Consider the following 18,667-nt stretch of genomic DNA (forward strand, 5'->3'; position numbering starts at 1 on the left):
TCATGACTATTTTAAGATTAAAGTTTGTTAAAAAAATTTGAAATATGAATGCTCTGTCAATTTTGAAAATACTGCTGACAAAATGTGAACTTTGACTTACACAGGTTATCTGCATTTTAATATGAACATTGGATTGTTGATGGAATGAGCAGAATAACATGTGAATTCATGTTTTTGATAAGGTGTTTTGTTCAAGAAATGATCTAAAATATTCCTCAGCATTGTTGCTTTCCGTGGCAGCTACGTGGTTTTATGACAACCAAATTAGAAAAAAGAGAAAATTAAAAACAAGTGGCTTTCACCAATTTTAATTACTAATGTTTAAAACTTTCACCGTGAGTCTGCATTCAGCATCATCAAATGAAAATGTATGCTGAACTTGTGCATGTACATGTACATCTTACTTTCCAGAAATATCTGGATATCTGCAAATGATGTACAATTAAACTTCTAGATATATATCACTTTGCCAATTATCTGCTCCTCTGATTTCCTGTTCACCATTTCTAACTGACATCTTTGCTTGTCTTTGTGTGCATCATATGTATCAGTCAGACATAACGAAAAACGTATTCATATTTAGTAATTAACTTTTCTTCAGAAATTTACAACCAGATATGTTTATTGCTACCCTTTCCAAAGTGTGCCACTTGCAGTCCCTGCAAATCATTCTTTTTATAGTCACATAACCCTGAAATGATTTGTTATATCATCGATTAAATGTCCACTACAGTTCCTGCAACTTGTTAGACTGGATATGTCTGTAGTGTATAAGCATGCATGTATATATTAGGGGGGGGCATGGAAAAAAAACACGAAAGATGAGGGGGGCCATAGATTTTTTCTATAATTTACTAGGGGGGCCGTGGAAAAAAATCACCCAGAAAATAGAAAATCCTCCACCTCCCCCTGGAAGTAATTCTGAATCGTCCCTTAGGCTGATATGTCAAGAAATATTGCATCAAATTTCATGAAACTTTGTACAGATGTTGGGCTCACATTGCTTTAACATTGAAGAAAGACAATTATCAGTGTCATTTTAATTAATTTGTAATTTGATATGTAATGAACTTTCCTAATTAGAGTGATATATCCACAAATACAACGTCAAATTTGATGGAACTTGATACAGATGTTGATCTCATAGTGTTGTAAATACTGCATCAAACTTTATGAAATATGGTACCGGTGATTATCTGTCAGTGTTAGGATAGTATGCAAAAATGTTTCGCAGCATCCTATTGATTAATTCCTAGTTGACTCATTTAATGAACTTTAGGATGGTGGCCTACATTGGTTTTATGTTTTCATCACCATGGAACTCATTCTTGGCCATTGAGCACCATCTGTATCAAAGTATTTTATCACAGACCTAATTAATGAAGAGGACTCTATCCTCTCTGAGGACTTGTAATCAAAGTACCCATTAACAAGTGGGGACTGTGTCATCAACGATGAATTATTCAGGATAAATCACCAATGGTGCCTGAAAGGTATAATCTTTTTCCTATTGCTAGGATTTTATTTCTCAGATTAACGTCTAGTTGCCTGGTTTTAAACAATAGGTGCAGCTGATAAATCCAATTGCCATAATGGTAAGTACGGCTTGATTTTAATTCTGACAGTAGTTACTGCGTGAGTTTGTTTCAAGATAAAACACACCAGTAGGACTCGTTTTGGCGTGAAAACCCATCCTATTGCATCTTCCTCTACACGAATAACAAGCTTCACCGTGTTCACAGGGGTATGCTTTGAAGTCACAGTTCACGTTGATAGATTCGATGTAATATTCCGGCGCCATCATATGGTCACAGCCGAGATCTGAAACAGAATTATACAAAGTAGTAAGATGTTTGCATAATGAATTTGAGCCAAATAAATGCAATATTATGTCAGCTGATGAGTTACACCCACTACTTGTAGTTCATATAAATGTAGGCGTATGGTAGTTGTTATTTGCCGTCGAGCTTCCATCATTTGACCTCGTACGGTCTGTTCGTTAACATGGAACAGGGGTGAACTGGATAATCAGCTTTTCAAGGCAAAGTCCTTTATATGGTTTTTAAAAATTTATTGTTGACTTTGTAAGCTATATAGTAAAAAAAAAATAATATAAAGTGACGACTCCGTATGCACTTGAAACTTGCATTGTACCAACTCTGAAAAATCAATATTGTATCAAAGTTATGAGTTACGTTATCGCTCATTGTTTAAGTTTTCAGAAGTTTGCTCACTGCAAATCTTATGTCAGTAGGACAAGGCAGCAGCTTAGACAGACCCCCCTGTGCTGTCTATGGCCGCTGTTTGTCATCTCACCACATCAAATATTGTATTTCCATTTGCGGATGCTTTCGGGCTATATTGATAATTCCAAACATTTTTCATCTGCACTGTTTAAACACAGAGACACTTTCCAAAATTCATTCTTATATGCAGTTTATTAGTCAGACATCGACATTTAATTATTAGTTCACAAAACGTGAAATACTCACTTCCATAGGCACTGACGTCTCTTTTACTACTTTGGCAAGCTGGTTGTCCCTGACCTCCGTTTGGGTAGAAATCAACATGACCACTCTGAAAGTATTCCAGACGGAGGGCCATCATTTATTTCACAAACATTTTGAAAAAGTCAAATTTAGACATTATTACATGTTTTAGATGTGGTAATACACAGAGGCAGGGTTTCGAGATAATAAAAAGTAACATAACGAAAAACTGTTGCATATGATCATGTTTCTCTTACGTAACACCATGCGTTTTAATTTTGTTGCCATCACAGTTTTCTTCGCATATTTATACAAAAAATTCTTCCTCGGTAATGGCATAAAGTTGTGTTATAGGCCTAATACCTGAATACCAGTTTTGCCACATGTACGGCGAGATGGAGTGTGACCTCAAGGAACTGCTATTAACGTGCAGAAGGACATTGGTGTCATCTTTTTATAATAAATATTGATGAGTTCTCATATGCCCTTTTGCATTCGAAATCAACAATTTCAGAAAACGATCACTTGGACTATTGTTTATGTAATAGTCCGTGGGCTAGAGGGGGTCTACGTGCACCCCCCCCCCCCACAGGATAACAAACCTGTATTTTCAGAAGCCTTGGGATCCCTAGAATACGAAATGGAATTTTAACAGAAAAAATATAGGGATGGAATAGCTGTTATGGTCATGTTTTGAAGGGTAGCGCAAAATAACGATTCTCCAAGCCAAATGCATTTTCGTCAAATCTGTCTTCTTGTAAGTCATGTACTGAGCTCATTTTTTTAACATAACCTCACTTGTTTTGTATCATTAGAAAGGAAATTTATTCCTCTTTAAGATGACATATTGTACTATGCAATATCTTCTACAGTTTTTGTCAAATATAACCAAAACTTACCCCTTACCCCAAAATTTAACATTGCAAATTACAGTAAATCTCAAATTTCTACCAATTTTTTAGCTAGGCATAATAAAAAATGCAATGCTTTATCTGAAATCTGTTTTATTTCATAAAGGGACATGTCAGAAATATGAAATAGACTTTTAACAGAAAAAATATTGGGAATCTACAGCTGTAACAGTCATATTTGAAGGGTACCGCAAAATAACAGTGTTGCAGATTTGCATGCATTTTTGTTAAAACTGTCTTCCTATAAGTTATCTGCTGAGCTTGTTTTTCAATATAACCTGGCTTGTTAGGTATCATTAGAAAGATAATTTACTAATCTTCAGAATGATATATTGTAACATGCAATATCTTCTATAGTTTTCATGATATGTAACCAAAACTACCCCTTACCCAAAGTTTACATTGAAAATTTCTGTCATAGCTAAAACCAAATTCTACAATTTTTTTAGCTTGACACAAAAAATCTGGCCGTTTTTGCTATAAAATCTGTTTTATTTGGTACAGGGACATGTCAGAAATATGAAATAGACTTTTAACAGAAAAATATTGGGAATCTACAGCTGTAACAGTCATATTTTGAAGGGTACCGCAAAATAACAGTGTTGCAGATTTGCATGCATTTTTGTTAAAACTGTCTTCCTATAAGTTATCTGCTGAGCTTGTTTTTCAATATAACCTGGCTTGTTAGGTATCATTAGAAAGATAATTTACTAATCTTCAGAATGATATATTGTAACATGCAATATCTTCTATAGTTTTCATGATATGTAACCAAAACTTACCCCTTACCCCAAAGTTTACATTGAAAATTTCTGTCATAGCTAAAACCAAATTTTACAATTTTTTTAGCTTGACACAAAAAATCTGGCCCTTTTTGCTATTAAATCTGTTTTATTTGGTACAGGGACATGTCAGAAATATGAAATAGACTTTAAACAGAAAAAATATTAGGAATCTACAGCTGTAACAGTCATATTTTGAAGGGTACCGCAAAATAACAGTGTTGCAGATTTGCATGCATTTTTGTTAAAACTTTCTTCTTATAAGTTATCTGCTGAGCTTGTTTTGAATATAACCTGGCTTGTTAGGTATCATTAGAAAGATAATTTACTAATCTTCAGAATGACATATTGTAACATGCAATATCTTCTATAGTTTTCATGATATTTAACCAAAATTTACCCTTACCCCAAAATTTACAATGAAAATTTCTGTCATAGCTAAAACCAAATTTTACAATTTTTTTAGCTTGACACAAAAAATCTGGCCGTTTTTGCTATAAAATCTGTTTTATTTGTACAGGGACATGTCAGAAATATGAAATAGACTTTTAACAGAAAAAATATTGGGAATCTACAGCTGTAACAGTCATATTTTGAATGGTACCGCAAAATCACGGTGTTGCAGATTTGCATGCATTTTTGTTAAATTGTTCTTCTTATAAGTTATCTGCTGAGCTTGTTTTTGAATATAACCTGGCTTGTTAGGTATCATTAGAAAGATAATTTACTAATCTTCAGAATGACATCTTGTAACATGCAATATCTTCTATAGTTTTCATGATATTTAACCAAAATTTACCCCTTACCCAAAATTACAATGAAAATTTCTGTCATAGCTAAAACCAAATTTTACAATTTTTTTAGCTTGACACAAAAATCTGGCCGTTTTTGCTATAAAATCTGTTTTATTTGGTACAGGGACATGTCAGAAATATGAAATAGACTTTTAACAGAAAAAATATTGGGAATCTACAGCTGTAACAGTCATATTTTGAATGGTACCGCAAAATCACGGTGTTGCAGATTTGCATGCATTTTTGTTAAATTGTTCTTCTTATAAGTTATCTGCTGAGCTTGTTTTTGAATATAACCTGGCTTGTTAGGTATCATTAGAAAGATAATTTACTAATCTTCAGAATGACATATTGTAACATGCAATATCTTCTATAGTTTTCATGATATTTAACCAAAATTTACCCCTTACCCCAAAATTTACAATGAAAATTTCTGTCATAGCTAAAACCAAATTTTACAATTTTTTTAGCTTGACACAAAAAATCTGGCCTTTTTTGCTATTAAATCTGTTTTATTTGGTACAGGGACATGTCAGAAATATGAAATAGACTTTTAACAGAAAAAATATTGGGAATCTACAGCTGTAACAGTCATATTTTGAATGGTACCGCAAAATCACGGTGTTGCAGATTTGCATGCATTTTTGTTAAATTGTTCTTCTTATAAGTTATCTGCTGAGCTTGTTTTTGAATATAACCTGGCTTGTTAGGTATCATTAGAAAGATAATTTACTAATCTTCAGAATGACATCTTGTAACATGCAATATCTTCTATAGTTTTCATGATAATATACAAAACTTACCCCTTACCCCAAAGTTTACATTGAAAATTTCTGTCATAGCTAAAACCAAATTCTACAATTCTTTTAGCTTAACACAAAAAATCTGGCCGTTTTTGCTATTAAATCTATTTTATTTGGTACAGGGACATGTCAGAAATATGAAATAGACTTGTAACAGAAAAAATATTGGGAATCTACAGCTGTAACAGTCATATTTTCAAGGGTCTCGCAAAATCACGGTATTGAAAACTCGCTTGCTTTTTTGTTAAATCTGTCTTCCTATAAGTCATCTGCTGAGCTTGATTTTTGACATAACCTGGCTTCTTAGGTATCAATAGAAAGGTAATTTACTGGTCTTTAAAATGACATATTGTAATATGCAATGTCTTGTTTAGGTTTCATGAAATAGGACCAAAGCTTACCCCATACCCCAAGGTTTACACAGCAAATTACTGCAAATCTGAAACCCGACCTTTTTTTACAATTTATTAACTTTATATACAAAAGGCAATGCTTGTATGCAATCTACGAAATCTGTGTTTTTGTTAGAAAAGTATGTTACAAATATGAAATTAACTTTTAACAGGAACATAATATGATTTTGTAGCCTTTTGGATCATATTTGGAAGGGTACCCAGGTATCAGGGCAAATTTGCCGAAACACATACATTTGCAATATTTGGGTTCCCCCTCCAAAAATGATCCAAGTGGCTACTAAATTGTATCATCTTCCCGTTAAAAGGTAATTTGATACTTGTAACATACTTTTGTAACAAATAAATCAGATTTTAAATAAGAATTGCCTTTTGTATTATGTGCAGCAAAAAATGGTAGAATTTGTGATAAGCTGTAATTTGCGATTTGAACTTTTTGGGTATGGGGTAAAGTTTGACCATATTCCAGGAAAACTATGGATGACATTGTATATTACAATATGTCATCTTAAAGAAGAATAAATTTCCCTACTAATGATACCGCTCAAGCCAGGTTGTGTCACAAAATAAGTTCAGCAGATGACTTACAAGAAGAAGAATTTAACAAAAAAGGTGCCAGTTTGCGGTACTGCGATTTTGCATTTCTCTTCAAAATATGGCTGATACAACTAAACAGTCCAAATATTTTTTCTGTTAAAAGTCTATTTCACATTTCTAACATGACCCAGTACCATATACAACAGATTTAATACCGAAACAGAACTATTTTTATCATGTCTAGCTAAAAATTCACGGAAATTGATCACGTTTAATATCTATGACAGTACTTCCAATATAAACCTTGGGGTATGGGGTACGTTTTGGTCATATTCCATGAAAACTATACAAGATATTGCCTGTTACAATATTTCATTGTAAATACCAGTTAATTACCTTTCCAATGATACTAAACAAACCCGGCTATAATCAATAACAAGCTCAGTAGACTACTTATAAGATGACAGATTTAACAAAAAACGCGTACGAATCAGGAATACTGAGATTTTGCTGTACCCTTAAAAATACAGCTCTTACAGCTATAGAATCCCAATACTTTTTCTGTTAAAAGTTCATTTCATATTTCTGATATGGCAAGTAAAAATTAAACAGATTTCATACAAAAATTGCCTAATTTTTTATGTCTGCGTAAAAAAATTGCTTGAATTTGATATTAGCTATGACAGTAGTTTTCGATGTAAATTTTGAGGTACGGGGTAAGTTTTGGTCATATTTCATAAAAATCTGTACAAGATATTGCATGTTACAATATGTCTTTTTAAAGACTAGTAAATAATCTTACTAATGATACCTAACAACTTACATTATATTCTATAAGAAGCTCAGCAGATGACTTACAAGACGATAGATTCAACAAAAATGCACGCAAGTCAGGAATACTGAGATTTTGCTGTACCCTTCAAAATCTGACTGTTACAACTACAGAATTCCAATCTTTTTTCTGTTAAAAGTCTATTTCATATTTCTGACATGTCCCTGTACCAAATAAAACAGATTTAATAGCAAAAACGGCCAGAGATTTTGTTTCTAGCTAAAAATTTGTAGAATTTGGTTTTAGCTATGACTGAAATTTTCAATGTAAACTTTGGGGTAAGGGGTGGGTTTTGGTTATATATCATGAAAACTATAGAAGATATTGCATGTTACAATATGTCATTCTGAAGATTAGTAAATTATCTTTCTAATGATACCTAACAAGCCAGGTTATATTGAAAAACAAGCTCAGCAGATAACTTATAAGAAGAACAATTTAACAAAAATGCATGCAAATCTGCAATACTGTTATTTTGCAGTAACCTTCAAAATATGACTGTTACAGCTGTAGATTCCCAATATTTTTTCTGTTAAAAGTCTATTTGATAATTCTGACATGTCCCAGTACCAAATAAAACAGATTTTATAGCAAAAACGGCCAGATTTTTTGTGTCAAACTAAAAAAATTGTAAAATTTGGTTTTAGCTATGACAGAAATTTTCAATGTAAACTTTGGGGTAAGGGGTAAGTTTTGGTTACATATCATGAAAACTATAGAAGATATTGCATGTTACAATATATCATTCTGAAGATTAGTAAATTATCTTTCTAATGATACCTAACAAGCCAGGTTATATTGAAAAACAAGCTCAGCAGATAACTTATAAGAAGAACAATTTAACAAAAATGCATGCAAATCTGCAACACTGTTATTTTGCGGTACCCTTCAAAATATGACTGTTACAGCTGTAGATTCCTAATAGTTTTTCTGTTAAAAGTCTATTTCATATTTCTGACATGTCCCTGTACCAAATAAAACAGATTTAATAGCAAAAAGGGCCAGATTTTTTGTGTCAAGCTAAAAAAATTGTAAAATTTGGTTTTAGCTATGACAGAAATTTTCATTGTAAATTTTGGGGTAAGGGGTAAATTTTGGTTAAATATCATGAAAACTATAGAAGATATTGCATGTTACAATATGTCATTCTGAAGATTAGTAAATTATCTTTCTAATGATACCTAACAAGCCAGGTTATATTGAAAAACAAGCCCAGCAGATAACTTATAAGAAGAAAGTTTTAACAAAAATGCATGCAAATCTGCAACACTGTTATTTTGCGGTACCCTTCAAAATATGACTGTTACAGCTGTAGATTCCTAATATTTTTTCTGTTTAAAGTCTATTTCATATTTCTGACATGTCCCTGTACCAAATAAAACAGATTTAATAGCAAAAAGGGCCAGATTTTTTTGTGTCAAGCTAAAAAATTGTAAAATTTGGTTTTAGCTATGACAGAAATTTTCAATGTAAACTTTGGGGTAAGGGGTAAGTTTTGGTTACATATCATGAAAACTATAGAAGATATTGCATGTTACAATATATCATTCTGAAGATTAGTAAATTATCTTTCTAATGATACCTAACAAGCCAGGTTATATTGAAAAACAAGCTCAGCAGATAACTTATAAGAAGAAAGTTTTAACAAAAATGCATGCAAATCTGCAACACTGTTATTTTGCGGTACCCTTCAAAATATGACTGTTACAGCTGTAGATTCCCAATATTTTTTCTGTTAAAAGTCTATTTCATATTTCTGACATGTCCCTGTATGAAATAAAACAGATTTCAGACAAAGCATTGCATTTTTTATTATGCCTAGCTAAAAAATTGGTAGAATTTGAGATTTACTGTAATTTGCAATGTTAAATTTTGGGGTAAGGGGTAAGTTTTGGTTATATTTGACAAAAACTGTAGAAGATATTGCATAGTACAATATGCCATCTTAATGAGGAATAAATACCTTTCCAATGATACCAAACAAGTGAGGTTATGTTAAAAAATGAGCTCAGCACATGACTTACAAGGAGACAGATTTGACGAAAATGCATTTGGCTTGGAGAATCGTTATTTTGCGCTACCCTTCAAAACATGACCATAACAGCTATTCCATCCCTATATTTTTTCTGTTAAAATTCCATTTCGTATTCTAGGGATCCCAAGGCTTCTGAAAAATACAGGTTTGTTATCCTCTGGGGGGGGGTGCACGTAGACCCCTCTAGCCCACGGCCTATAAACTTAAATAGCATAAACATACCGGATACCAGCAACCAGCTCCTCCGACTGTGTTTCCGTCAACATGTATAATGTCAACAAACTGTGCATCGCTAGAATCTAACTTCTTGTCATTACCGTAAGTGTCAAACCCAGGACCAGCAGGATCCAAACCTAACCAAAATCACAAGTATGAAAACAGTTTCTACAGGTTTACATTTATCACAATCGTTATCTCCAGACAGACTCGTGTGATTTTGTGGACAGATATTGAGCTGGTTTTGTACCTTTAGGCCTAATTCAACATCGGTTGTATTTTTATGGAACTACAGTCTCTACACACACTGTGATGGTAACAGTGATGGAACGTTTTACCAGAACTGTTTCGATAATGTAATGTGGAATAGGAAATTTCTAGTGGCAATTTAAGGTATATCGAAGAATTCATTGGACTGTGCGAGATCAGAAAATACAACCGCGGCAAAGCAAGTGCATAGATAACTGATTGTAACTGATTGCGGTTGTATTAAACAACCCTTTACACATTTTAATAACCAATATTGACTTTCTGCTATGACTAAATACCAAATGACAAAGGTTGTGATAAACATGACAAGGGTAAACAGAATAGTTACTGCATGAGCTCTTCGTAAATCTAATTAACACATTGTCAAAAAATATTCTAATGCAATTATCGACATTTTTCGCCGCCTGCAAGATGTTCATATATAGTGAAGAAGAGAATTATCTGCTTTGCCAACTTCAAACTATACTAAAAGTGAATGACGCCAATTCAAAGGGGTCCCGTTTGCTTTTTAATACATCGCCTGGCGGTGTGATCCATGACATCGATGACAGCCATGAATGCTTTATACTTTCAAGTTCCTCTTAATTCAACCGGAACAATTATTGTTTGCTTCTATAAACATTTTTCATTTTCTGTCACGTGATCAATACATTCGAAATCAATTTTAACAATATTGTATGACGATTGGAAAATCTGCCAGTATCTACCGAAACAGAAAGAAAACTAATCACGTAGCACCAAAATCACAATTGCAAGCCGTTGCGTGAGGGCAATTGTCAGTCTACCAACGTTCAACTCTGATGGTGTTTTGTAAAACTCAATAAGCAGTGACCTTTGATGCATTTACAGTGATTGTATTCTGTTTGTAAAATGCGATGTCTTGTTACATTATTTCGAAACCCCCTGCGTTCAATTTGTCAATGCAGTCTGTATGTTGAAAAACTGATTATGTTAAGTAGATTTTTTGTTTTCAACAATAATAGTGCACACTACGCACGAATGTTGTGTTGGCTTTGCTAATGCTTTGCTTTTCAACATTCTTTGAACAGAAGGATAAGGAATTGAACTTATGTGGGTAGCAAAAATAATTTAGGTATCATCACAGTAACAGGGAGGCAATCATCGGAACTGCGTTCAAAGGTCGCTAGGCACCCCTACGACCGATGTACACTCTGCATCCATTGTACGTTGGCGATTGATGAAAGTTAAACGTGTTTGTCATAATGTGCATCGTATAATTTAAATGTTACAGCTATGTTGACATGATGCATCTAGATACAGTGCATGAAATACATTGTTTGTAAACAAGAAAGTCCCACATGCTCAGTTCCGACGACCGTTTCCCTTTTAATTAAAAACAAAGCAATCCTCACCAGAGATTCTTGCGATTGTTGGAAGTCGTTTTCCAGCAGAACCAGATGCCTGTGCACCGAGACTAAATCCAATGAGATGAACACGGCTTTCAGAATAACTTAACGTACTCTTCAAAAAAGCAACAAATTGATAGATTTCTTCACCGCATTCATCAGCATTATCGGCACTTAAATCATATCTCACTTCATCAGCGCCTTTCTCCCAGTCCACCAAGAAAACATTGTAGTTGGCCTGTAAATATACAGGTAAATAAACATAAACAAAAAAACGTGCACTATTTTGGCTGTCACGCATGAGCAATCCGTAACCACAGTTACGTGTGGTTCGATACATAGCGGCCGCCGCGTGGTAGGCATAGAAACATATTTTTCTATGCATACCACGCGGCGGCCGCTATGTATCGAACCAAAGGTATTAGTCCGTGGGCTAGAGGGGGTCTACGTGCACCCCCCACACAGGATAACAAACCTGTATTTTTCAGAAGCCTTGGGATCCCTAGAATACGAAATGGAATTTAACAGAAAAAATATAGGGATGGAATAGCTGTTATGGTCATGTTTTGAAGGGTACCGCAAATCACGATTTTGCAACCCAATTGCATTTTCGTCAAATTTGTCTTCTTGTAAGTCATCTGCTGAGCTTATTTTTTAACATAACCTCACTTGTTTGGTAGCATTAGAAAGGCAATTTATTCTTCTTTAAGATGATATATTGCAACATGCAATATATTCTACAGTTTCTGTGAAATATGACCAAAACTTACCCCATACCCCAAAGTTTAACATTGCAAATTACAGTAAATCTCAAATTATACCAATTTTTTAGCTAGGCAGAATAAAAAATCCAATTCTTTGTATAAAATTGGTTTTATTTGGTACAGGGACATGTCAGAAATATGAAATAGACTTTTAACAGAAAAAATATTGGGTCTCTACAGCTGTAACAATCATATTTTGAAGGGAACCGCAATATTACAGTGTTGCAGATTTGCATGCATTTTTGTTAAAGCTGTCTTCATATTAGTCATCTGCTGAGCTTGTTTTTGAATATAATCTAATTTGTTAGGTATCATTAGAAAGATAATTAACTAGTCTTTAAAATGACATATTGTAACATGCACTATGCTGTATAGGATTCATGAAATATGACCAAAACTTACCCCATACCCCAAAGTTTACATTGACAATTGCAGTCATAGCTAAAATCAAATTCTACCAATTTTTAGCTAGACACAAAAAATCTGGCATTTTTGCTATTCAATCTGTTTTATTTGGTACAGGGATATGTCAGAAATATGAAATAGACTTTTAACAGAAAAAATATTGGGACTTTACAGCTGTAACAGTCAGATTTTGGAGGGAACCGCAATATCACAGTGTTGCAGATTTGCAAGCATTTTTGTTAAATTTGTCTTCCTATAAGTCATCTGCTGAGCTTGTTTTTGAATATAATCTAACTTGTTAGGTATCATTAGAAAGATAATTTACTAGTCTTTAAATTAACATATTGTAACATGCACTATCTTGTATAGTTTGTATGAAATATGACCAAAACTTACCCCATACCCCAAAGTTTACGTTTAAAATTGCAGTCATAGCTAAAATCGAATTCTACCAATTTTTTAGCTAGACACAAAAAATCTGGCCATTTTTGCCATTAAATCTGTTTTATTTGGTACAGGGACATGTCAAAAATATAAAATAGACTTTTAACAGAAAAAATATTGGGTCTCTACAACTGTAACAGTCATATTTTGAAGGGTACCGCAATATCACAGTGTTGCAGATTTGCATGCATTTTTGTTAAACCTGTCTTCCTATAAGTCATCTGCTGAGCTTGTTTTTGAATATAATCTAATTTGTTAGGTACCATTGGAAAGGTAATTTATTCTTCGTTAAGATAACATATTGTAACATGCACTGTCTCGTATAGTATTCATGAAATATGACCAAAACTTACCCCATACCCCAAAGTTTACATTGACAATTGCAGTCATAGCTAAAATCGAATTCTACCAATTTTTTAGCTAGACACAAAAAATCTGGCCATTTTTGCTATTCAATCTGTTTTATTTAGTACAACGACATGTCAGAAATATGAAATAGACTTTTAACAGAAAAAATATTGGGACTTTACAGCTGTAACAGTCAGATTTTGGAGGGAACCGCAATATCACAGTGTTGCAGATTTGCATGCATTTTTGTTAAATTTGTCTTCTATAAGTCATCTGCTGAGCTTGTTTTTGAATATAATCTAACTTGTTAGGTATCATTAGAAAGATAATTTACTCTCTGCTAAGATAACATATTGTAACATGCAATATCTTGTACAGTATTCATGAAATATGACCAAAACTTACCCCATACCCCAAAGTTTACATTGAAAATTGCAGTCATAGCTAAAATCAAATTCTACCAATTTTTTAGCTAGACACAAAAAATCTGGCCATTTTTGCTATTAAATCTGTTTTATTTAGTACAACGACATGTCAGAAATATGAAATAAACTTTTAACAGAAAAAATATTTTGACTCTACAGCTGTAACAGTCATATTTTGAATGGTACCGCAATATCACAGTGTTGCAGATTTGCATGCATTTTTGTTAAACCTGTCTTCTTTAAGACATCTGCTGAGCTTGTTTTTGAATATAATCTAACTTGTTAGGTACCATTGAAAAGGTAATTTATTTTTTTTACGATAACATATTGTAACATGCACTGTCTCGTATAGTATTCATGAAATATGACCAAAACTTACCCCATACCCGAAGTTTACGTTGAAAATTACAAAGCAAATTACAGCGAATCTGAAACTCTACCATTTGTTTACAATTTATTAACTTTGTATACAAAGGGCAATGCCTGTATGCAACCTATGAAATCTGTGATTTTGTTAAAAAAGTATGTCACAAATATGAAATTAACTTTAAACAGGAATATGATATGATTTTGTAGCCTTTTGGATCATATTTGGAAGTGTACCCATGTGGCAAATTTGTCGAAACACATACATTTCCTATATATGGGTTTCCCCCTCCAAAAATTATCCAAATGGCTACTAAATAGTATCATCTTCCCGTTAAAAGTTTATTTCATACTTGTGACATACATTTGTAACAAACAAATCAGATTTCATACAAGAATTGCCTTTTGTATTATGTGTAGCAAAAAATGGAAGAATTTAAGATAATTTGCGATTTGAACTTTTGGGGTATGGGGTAAAATTTGACCATATTTCAGGAAAACTGTGAAGGCCATTGCATATTACAATATGTCATCTTGAAGACGAATAAATTGCCCTACTAATGATACCCCACAAGCCAGGTTATGTTACAAAATAAGCTCGGCAGATGACTACAAGAAGAATAATTTAACAAAAAAGGTGCCAGTCTGCGGTACTGCAATTTTGCGTCACCCTTCAAAATATGGCTGTTACAACTATACAATCAAAATATTTTTTGTTAAAAGTCTATTTCACATTTCTGACATAACCCAGTACCAAATACAACAGATTTAATACCAAAACAGTGCCCTTTTTATCATGTCTAGCTAAAAATTTGTGGAATTTGATCATGTTAGCTATTACAGTCCTTTCTATATAAACCATGGGGTATGGGGTAAGTTTTGGTCATATGTCATGAAAATTATACAAAATATTGCATGTTACTATATTTCATTTTAAAGGCGAGTAAATTACCTTTTTAATGATACCTAACATACCATGTTGTATTCAAAAATAAGCTCAGCAGACAACTTACAAGAAGACAGGTTTAACAAAAACTCATGCGAGTCAACTATATTGTGATTTGTAGTATACTTCAAAAAATGACTGTTACAGCTATAACATCCCAATATTTTTTCTGTTAAAATATTATTTTATATTTCTAACATGTTTCAGTACCAAGTAAAACAGATTTAATACAAAACATTGCTGTTTTTATTGTGTGTAGGTAAAAACTCAGTAGAATTTGACGTTAGCTATGACAGTATCTTTGGATATACACTTTGGGGTATGGGGAAAGTTTTTGTCATATTTCATGAAAACTATACAAGATATTGCATATTACAATATGTCATTTAAAGCACTACTTAATTACCTTTCTAATGATACCAATCAAGGCAGGTTATAATCAATAACAAGCTCAGCAGACGACTTATAGGAAGACAGATTTAACAAAAACACATGCGGGTCAGTAATACTGAGATTTTGCTGTACCCTTAAAAATATGACTGTTACAGCTATAGAATCCCAATATTTTTTCTGTAAAAAGTCTATTTCATATTCTTAACATGTCCCAGTACCAAATAAAACAGATTTAATACAAAACATTTCCCAATTTTTTTATGTCTGAGTAAAAATGGTAGAATTTGATTTTAGCTATGACTGCAATTTTAGATGTAAACTTTAGGGTATGGGGTAAGTTTTGGTCATATTTCATACAAACTATACAAGATATTGCATGTTACAATACATCATTTAAAGACTAGTAAATTATCTTTTCAATCGTACCTAACAACTTACATTATATTCGATAAAAACCTCAGCAGATGACTTATAAGAAGAGAGTTTCAACAAAAATGCATGCAAGTCAGGAATATGGAGATTTTGCCGTACCTTTCAAAATATGACTGTTACAACTACAGAATTCCAATATTTTTACTGTTAAAAGTCTATTTCATATTTCTGACATATCCCTGTACCAAATGAAACAGATTTTATAGCAAAAATGACCAGATTTTTTGTGTCTAGCTAAAAAATTGGTAGAATTTGATTTTAGCTATGACTGCAATTTTCAATGTAAACTTTGGGGTATGGGGTAAGTTTTGGTCATATTTCATGAATACTGTACAAGATATTGCATGTTACAATATGTTATCTTAACAAAGAATAAATTATCTTTCTAATGATACCTAACAAGTTAGATTATATTCAAAAACAAGCTCAGCAGATGACTTATAGGAAGACAGGTTTAACAAAAATGCATGCAAATCTGCAACACTGTGATATTGCGGTACCCTCCAAAATCTGACTGTTACAGCTGTAAAGTCCCAACATTTTTTCTGTTAAAAGTCTATTTCATATTTCTGACATGTCCCTGTACCAAATAAAACAGATTTAATAGCAAAAATGGCCAGATTTTTTGTGTCTAGCTAAAAAATTGGTAGAATTTGATTTTAGCTATGACTGCAATTGTCAATGTAAACTTTGGGGTATGGGGTAAGTTTTGGTCATATTTCATGAATACTGTACAAGATATTGCATGTTACAATATGTTATCTTAACAAAGAATAAATTATCTTTCTAATGATACCTAACAAGTTAGATTATATTCAAAAACAAGCTCAGCAGATGACTTATAGGAAGACAAATTTAACAAAAATGCATGCAAATCTGCAACACTGTGATATTGCGGTACCCTCCAAAATCTGACTGTTACAGCTGTAAATCCCAAATATTTTTTCTGTTACAAGTCTATTTCATATTTCTGATATGTCCCTGTACCAAATAAAACAAATTTAATAGCAAAAATGGGCAGATTTTTTGTGTCTAGCTAAAAAATTGGTAGAATTTGATTTTAGCTATGACTGCAATTGTCAATGTAAACTTTGGGGTATGGGGTAAGTTTTGGTCATATTTCATGAATACTATACAGGATAGTGCATGTTACAATATGTCATTTTAAAGACTAGTTAATTATCTTTCTAATGATACCTAACAAATTAGATTATATTCAAAAACAAGCTCAGCAGATGACTAATATGAAGACAGCTTTAACAAAAATGCATGCAAATCTGCAACACTGTAATATTGCGGTTCCCTTCAAAATATGATTGTTACAGCTGTAGAGACCCAATATTTTTTCTGTTAAAAGTCTATTCATATTTCTGACATGTCCCTGTACCAAATAAAACCAATTTATACAAGGAATTGGATTTTTTATTCTGCCTAGCTAAAAAATTGGTATAATTTGAGATTTACTGTAATTTGCAATGTTAAACTTTGGGGTATGGGGTAAGTTTTGGTCATATTTCACAAAAACTGTAGAATATATTGCATGTTGCAATATATCATCTTAAAGAAGAATAAATTGCCTTTCTAATGATACCAAACAAGTGAGGTTATGTTAAAAAATAAGCTCAGCAGATGACTTACAAGAAGACAAATTTGACGAAAATGCAATTGGGTTGCAAAATCGTGATTTTGTGGTACCCTTCAAAACATGACCATAACAGCTATTCCATCCCTATATTTTTTCTGTTAAAATTCCATTTCGTATTCTAGGGATCCCAAGGCTTCTGAAAAATACAGGTTTGTTATCCTGTGTGGGGGTGCACGTAGACCCCCTCTAGCCCACGGCCTATAACTGTGTCCGTAACAAAATGGCAAAAGGAAAAAGCTATGTAGAAAGAACACTGTAATTTGTTTGCCACCCTTCAAATTTTTAAAATGAAAGTACTGAATGTTGAAATGGTATTGAAAAAACAGCAATGTAGATTCTTGAACGAAAGTTGACAAATACAGTTTGTTGCCATAACGTTTTACTCCCACAGAGGTGTGTGTGTGTGTGTGTGTGTGTGTGTGTGTGTGTGTGTGTGTGTGTGTGTGTGTGAATATCCCTCCATACATACGTATTTGCGTGTGTCAGTAAGCGTATCAAGCATGGACTGTCTTAATGGCATACTTACATATGTCAACAGTTCATCTTTCATTTTTGTCATCCAGGAGCTTGTGCTAGCGCTTTCGGTGTAACCGTGAGTTATAAACTTAGTATCTTTGAATTTGTTGAAGTTTGATCCAGTCAGTGAACTCCTAGAAGTTCTACTCACGACCTGGTAAGTGTTCCAGTTTTGTCGGGTATATAATCTGAACTCCACTGGAAAATCTGCCGCAAGACCTGGAAGTTTGTGACAGAAAATATCTCAGCTCAATATGTATTTAGTAATTTTACATACATAAACACACAGAGTCTCTCTGTCTGTCTGTCTGTCTGTCTCATTTGATAATTTTTGGATGTGTGATGGGGTGCTGGCTAGTTGGGCAGGTAACTGAAAACAGTTTTTTCTTTTCGATTTCGTGTGATGGCTATTCCATCAGCTTGCCTGTACAACAATCTCCATATCCTATCCTCCTTTGAAGAAGCACTGGGTACCTGGAAATAATTTACTATAAGCTTACAGCAATGATTTCCCTTTTTAATTTTTGATCATGA

The 18,667-nt window shown here is 33.1% G+C and overlaps 1 protein-coding gene across 1 annotated transcript in view; it reads right to left on the reverse strand.

The window, feature by feature from the left end:
• Window positions 1–1,496: 1,496 nt before the first annotated feature.
• The window catches only part of LOC139118388 (pancreatic lipase-related protein 2-like), an 18,238-nt gene continuing 1,067 nt past the window's right edge, over window positions 1,497–18,667 (reverse strand). Inside the window, exons 2-6 of the mRNA XM_070681684.1 lie at window positions 18,144–18,352; window positions 11,456–11,687; window positions 9,819–9,949; window positions 2,493–2,577; window positions 1,497–1,821 (exon numbers count right to left, since the gene is read on the reverse strand). Coding sequence (XP_070537785.1) covers window positions 1,613–1,821; window positions 2,493–2,577; window positions 9,819–9,949; window positions 11,456–11,687; window positions 18,144–18,352 — 866 coding nt within the window. The 3' untranslated portion in view covers window positions 1,497–1,612. The remainder of the gene's footprint in view (window positions 1,822–2,492; window positions 2,578–9,818; window positions 9,950–11,455; window positions 11,688–18,143; window positions 18,353–18,667) is intronic.

The sequence above is a fragment of the Ptychodera flava genome, chromosome 19 (assembly GCF_041260155.1).
Source record: "Ptychodera flava strain L36383 chromosome 19, AS_Pfla_20210202, whole genome shotgun sequence".
NCBI classification, from domain to species: domain Eukaryota; kingdom Metazoa; phylum Hemichordata; class Enteropneusta; family Ptychoderidae; genus Ptychodera; species Ptychodera flava.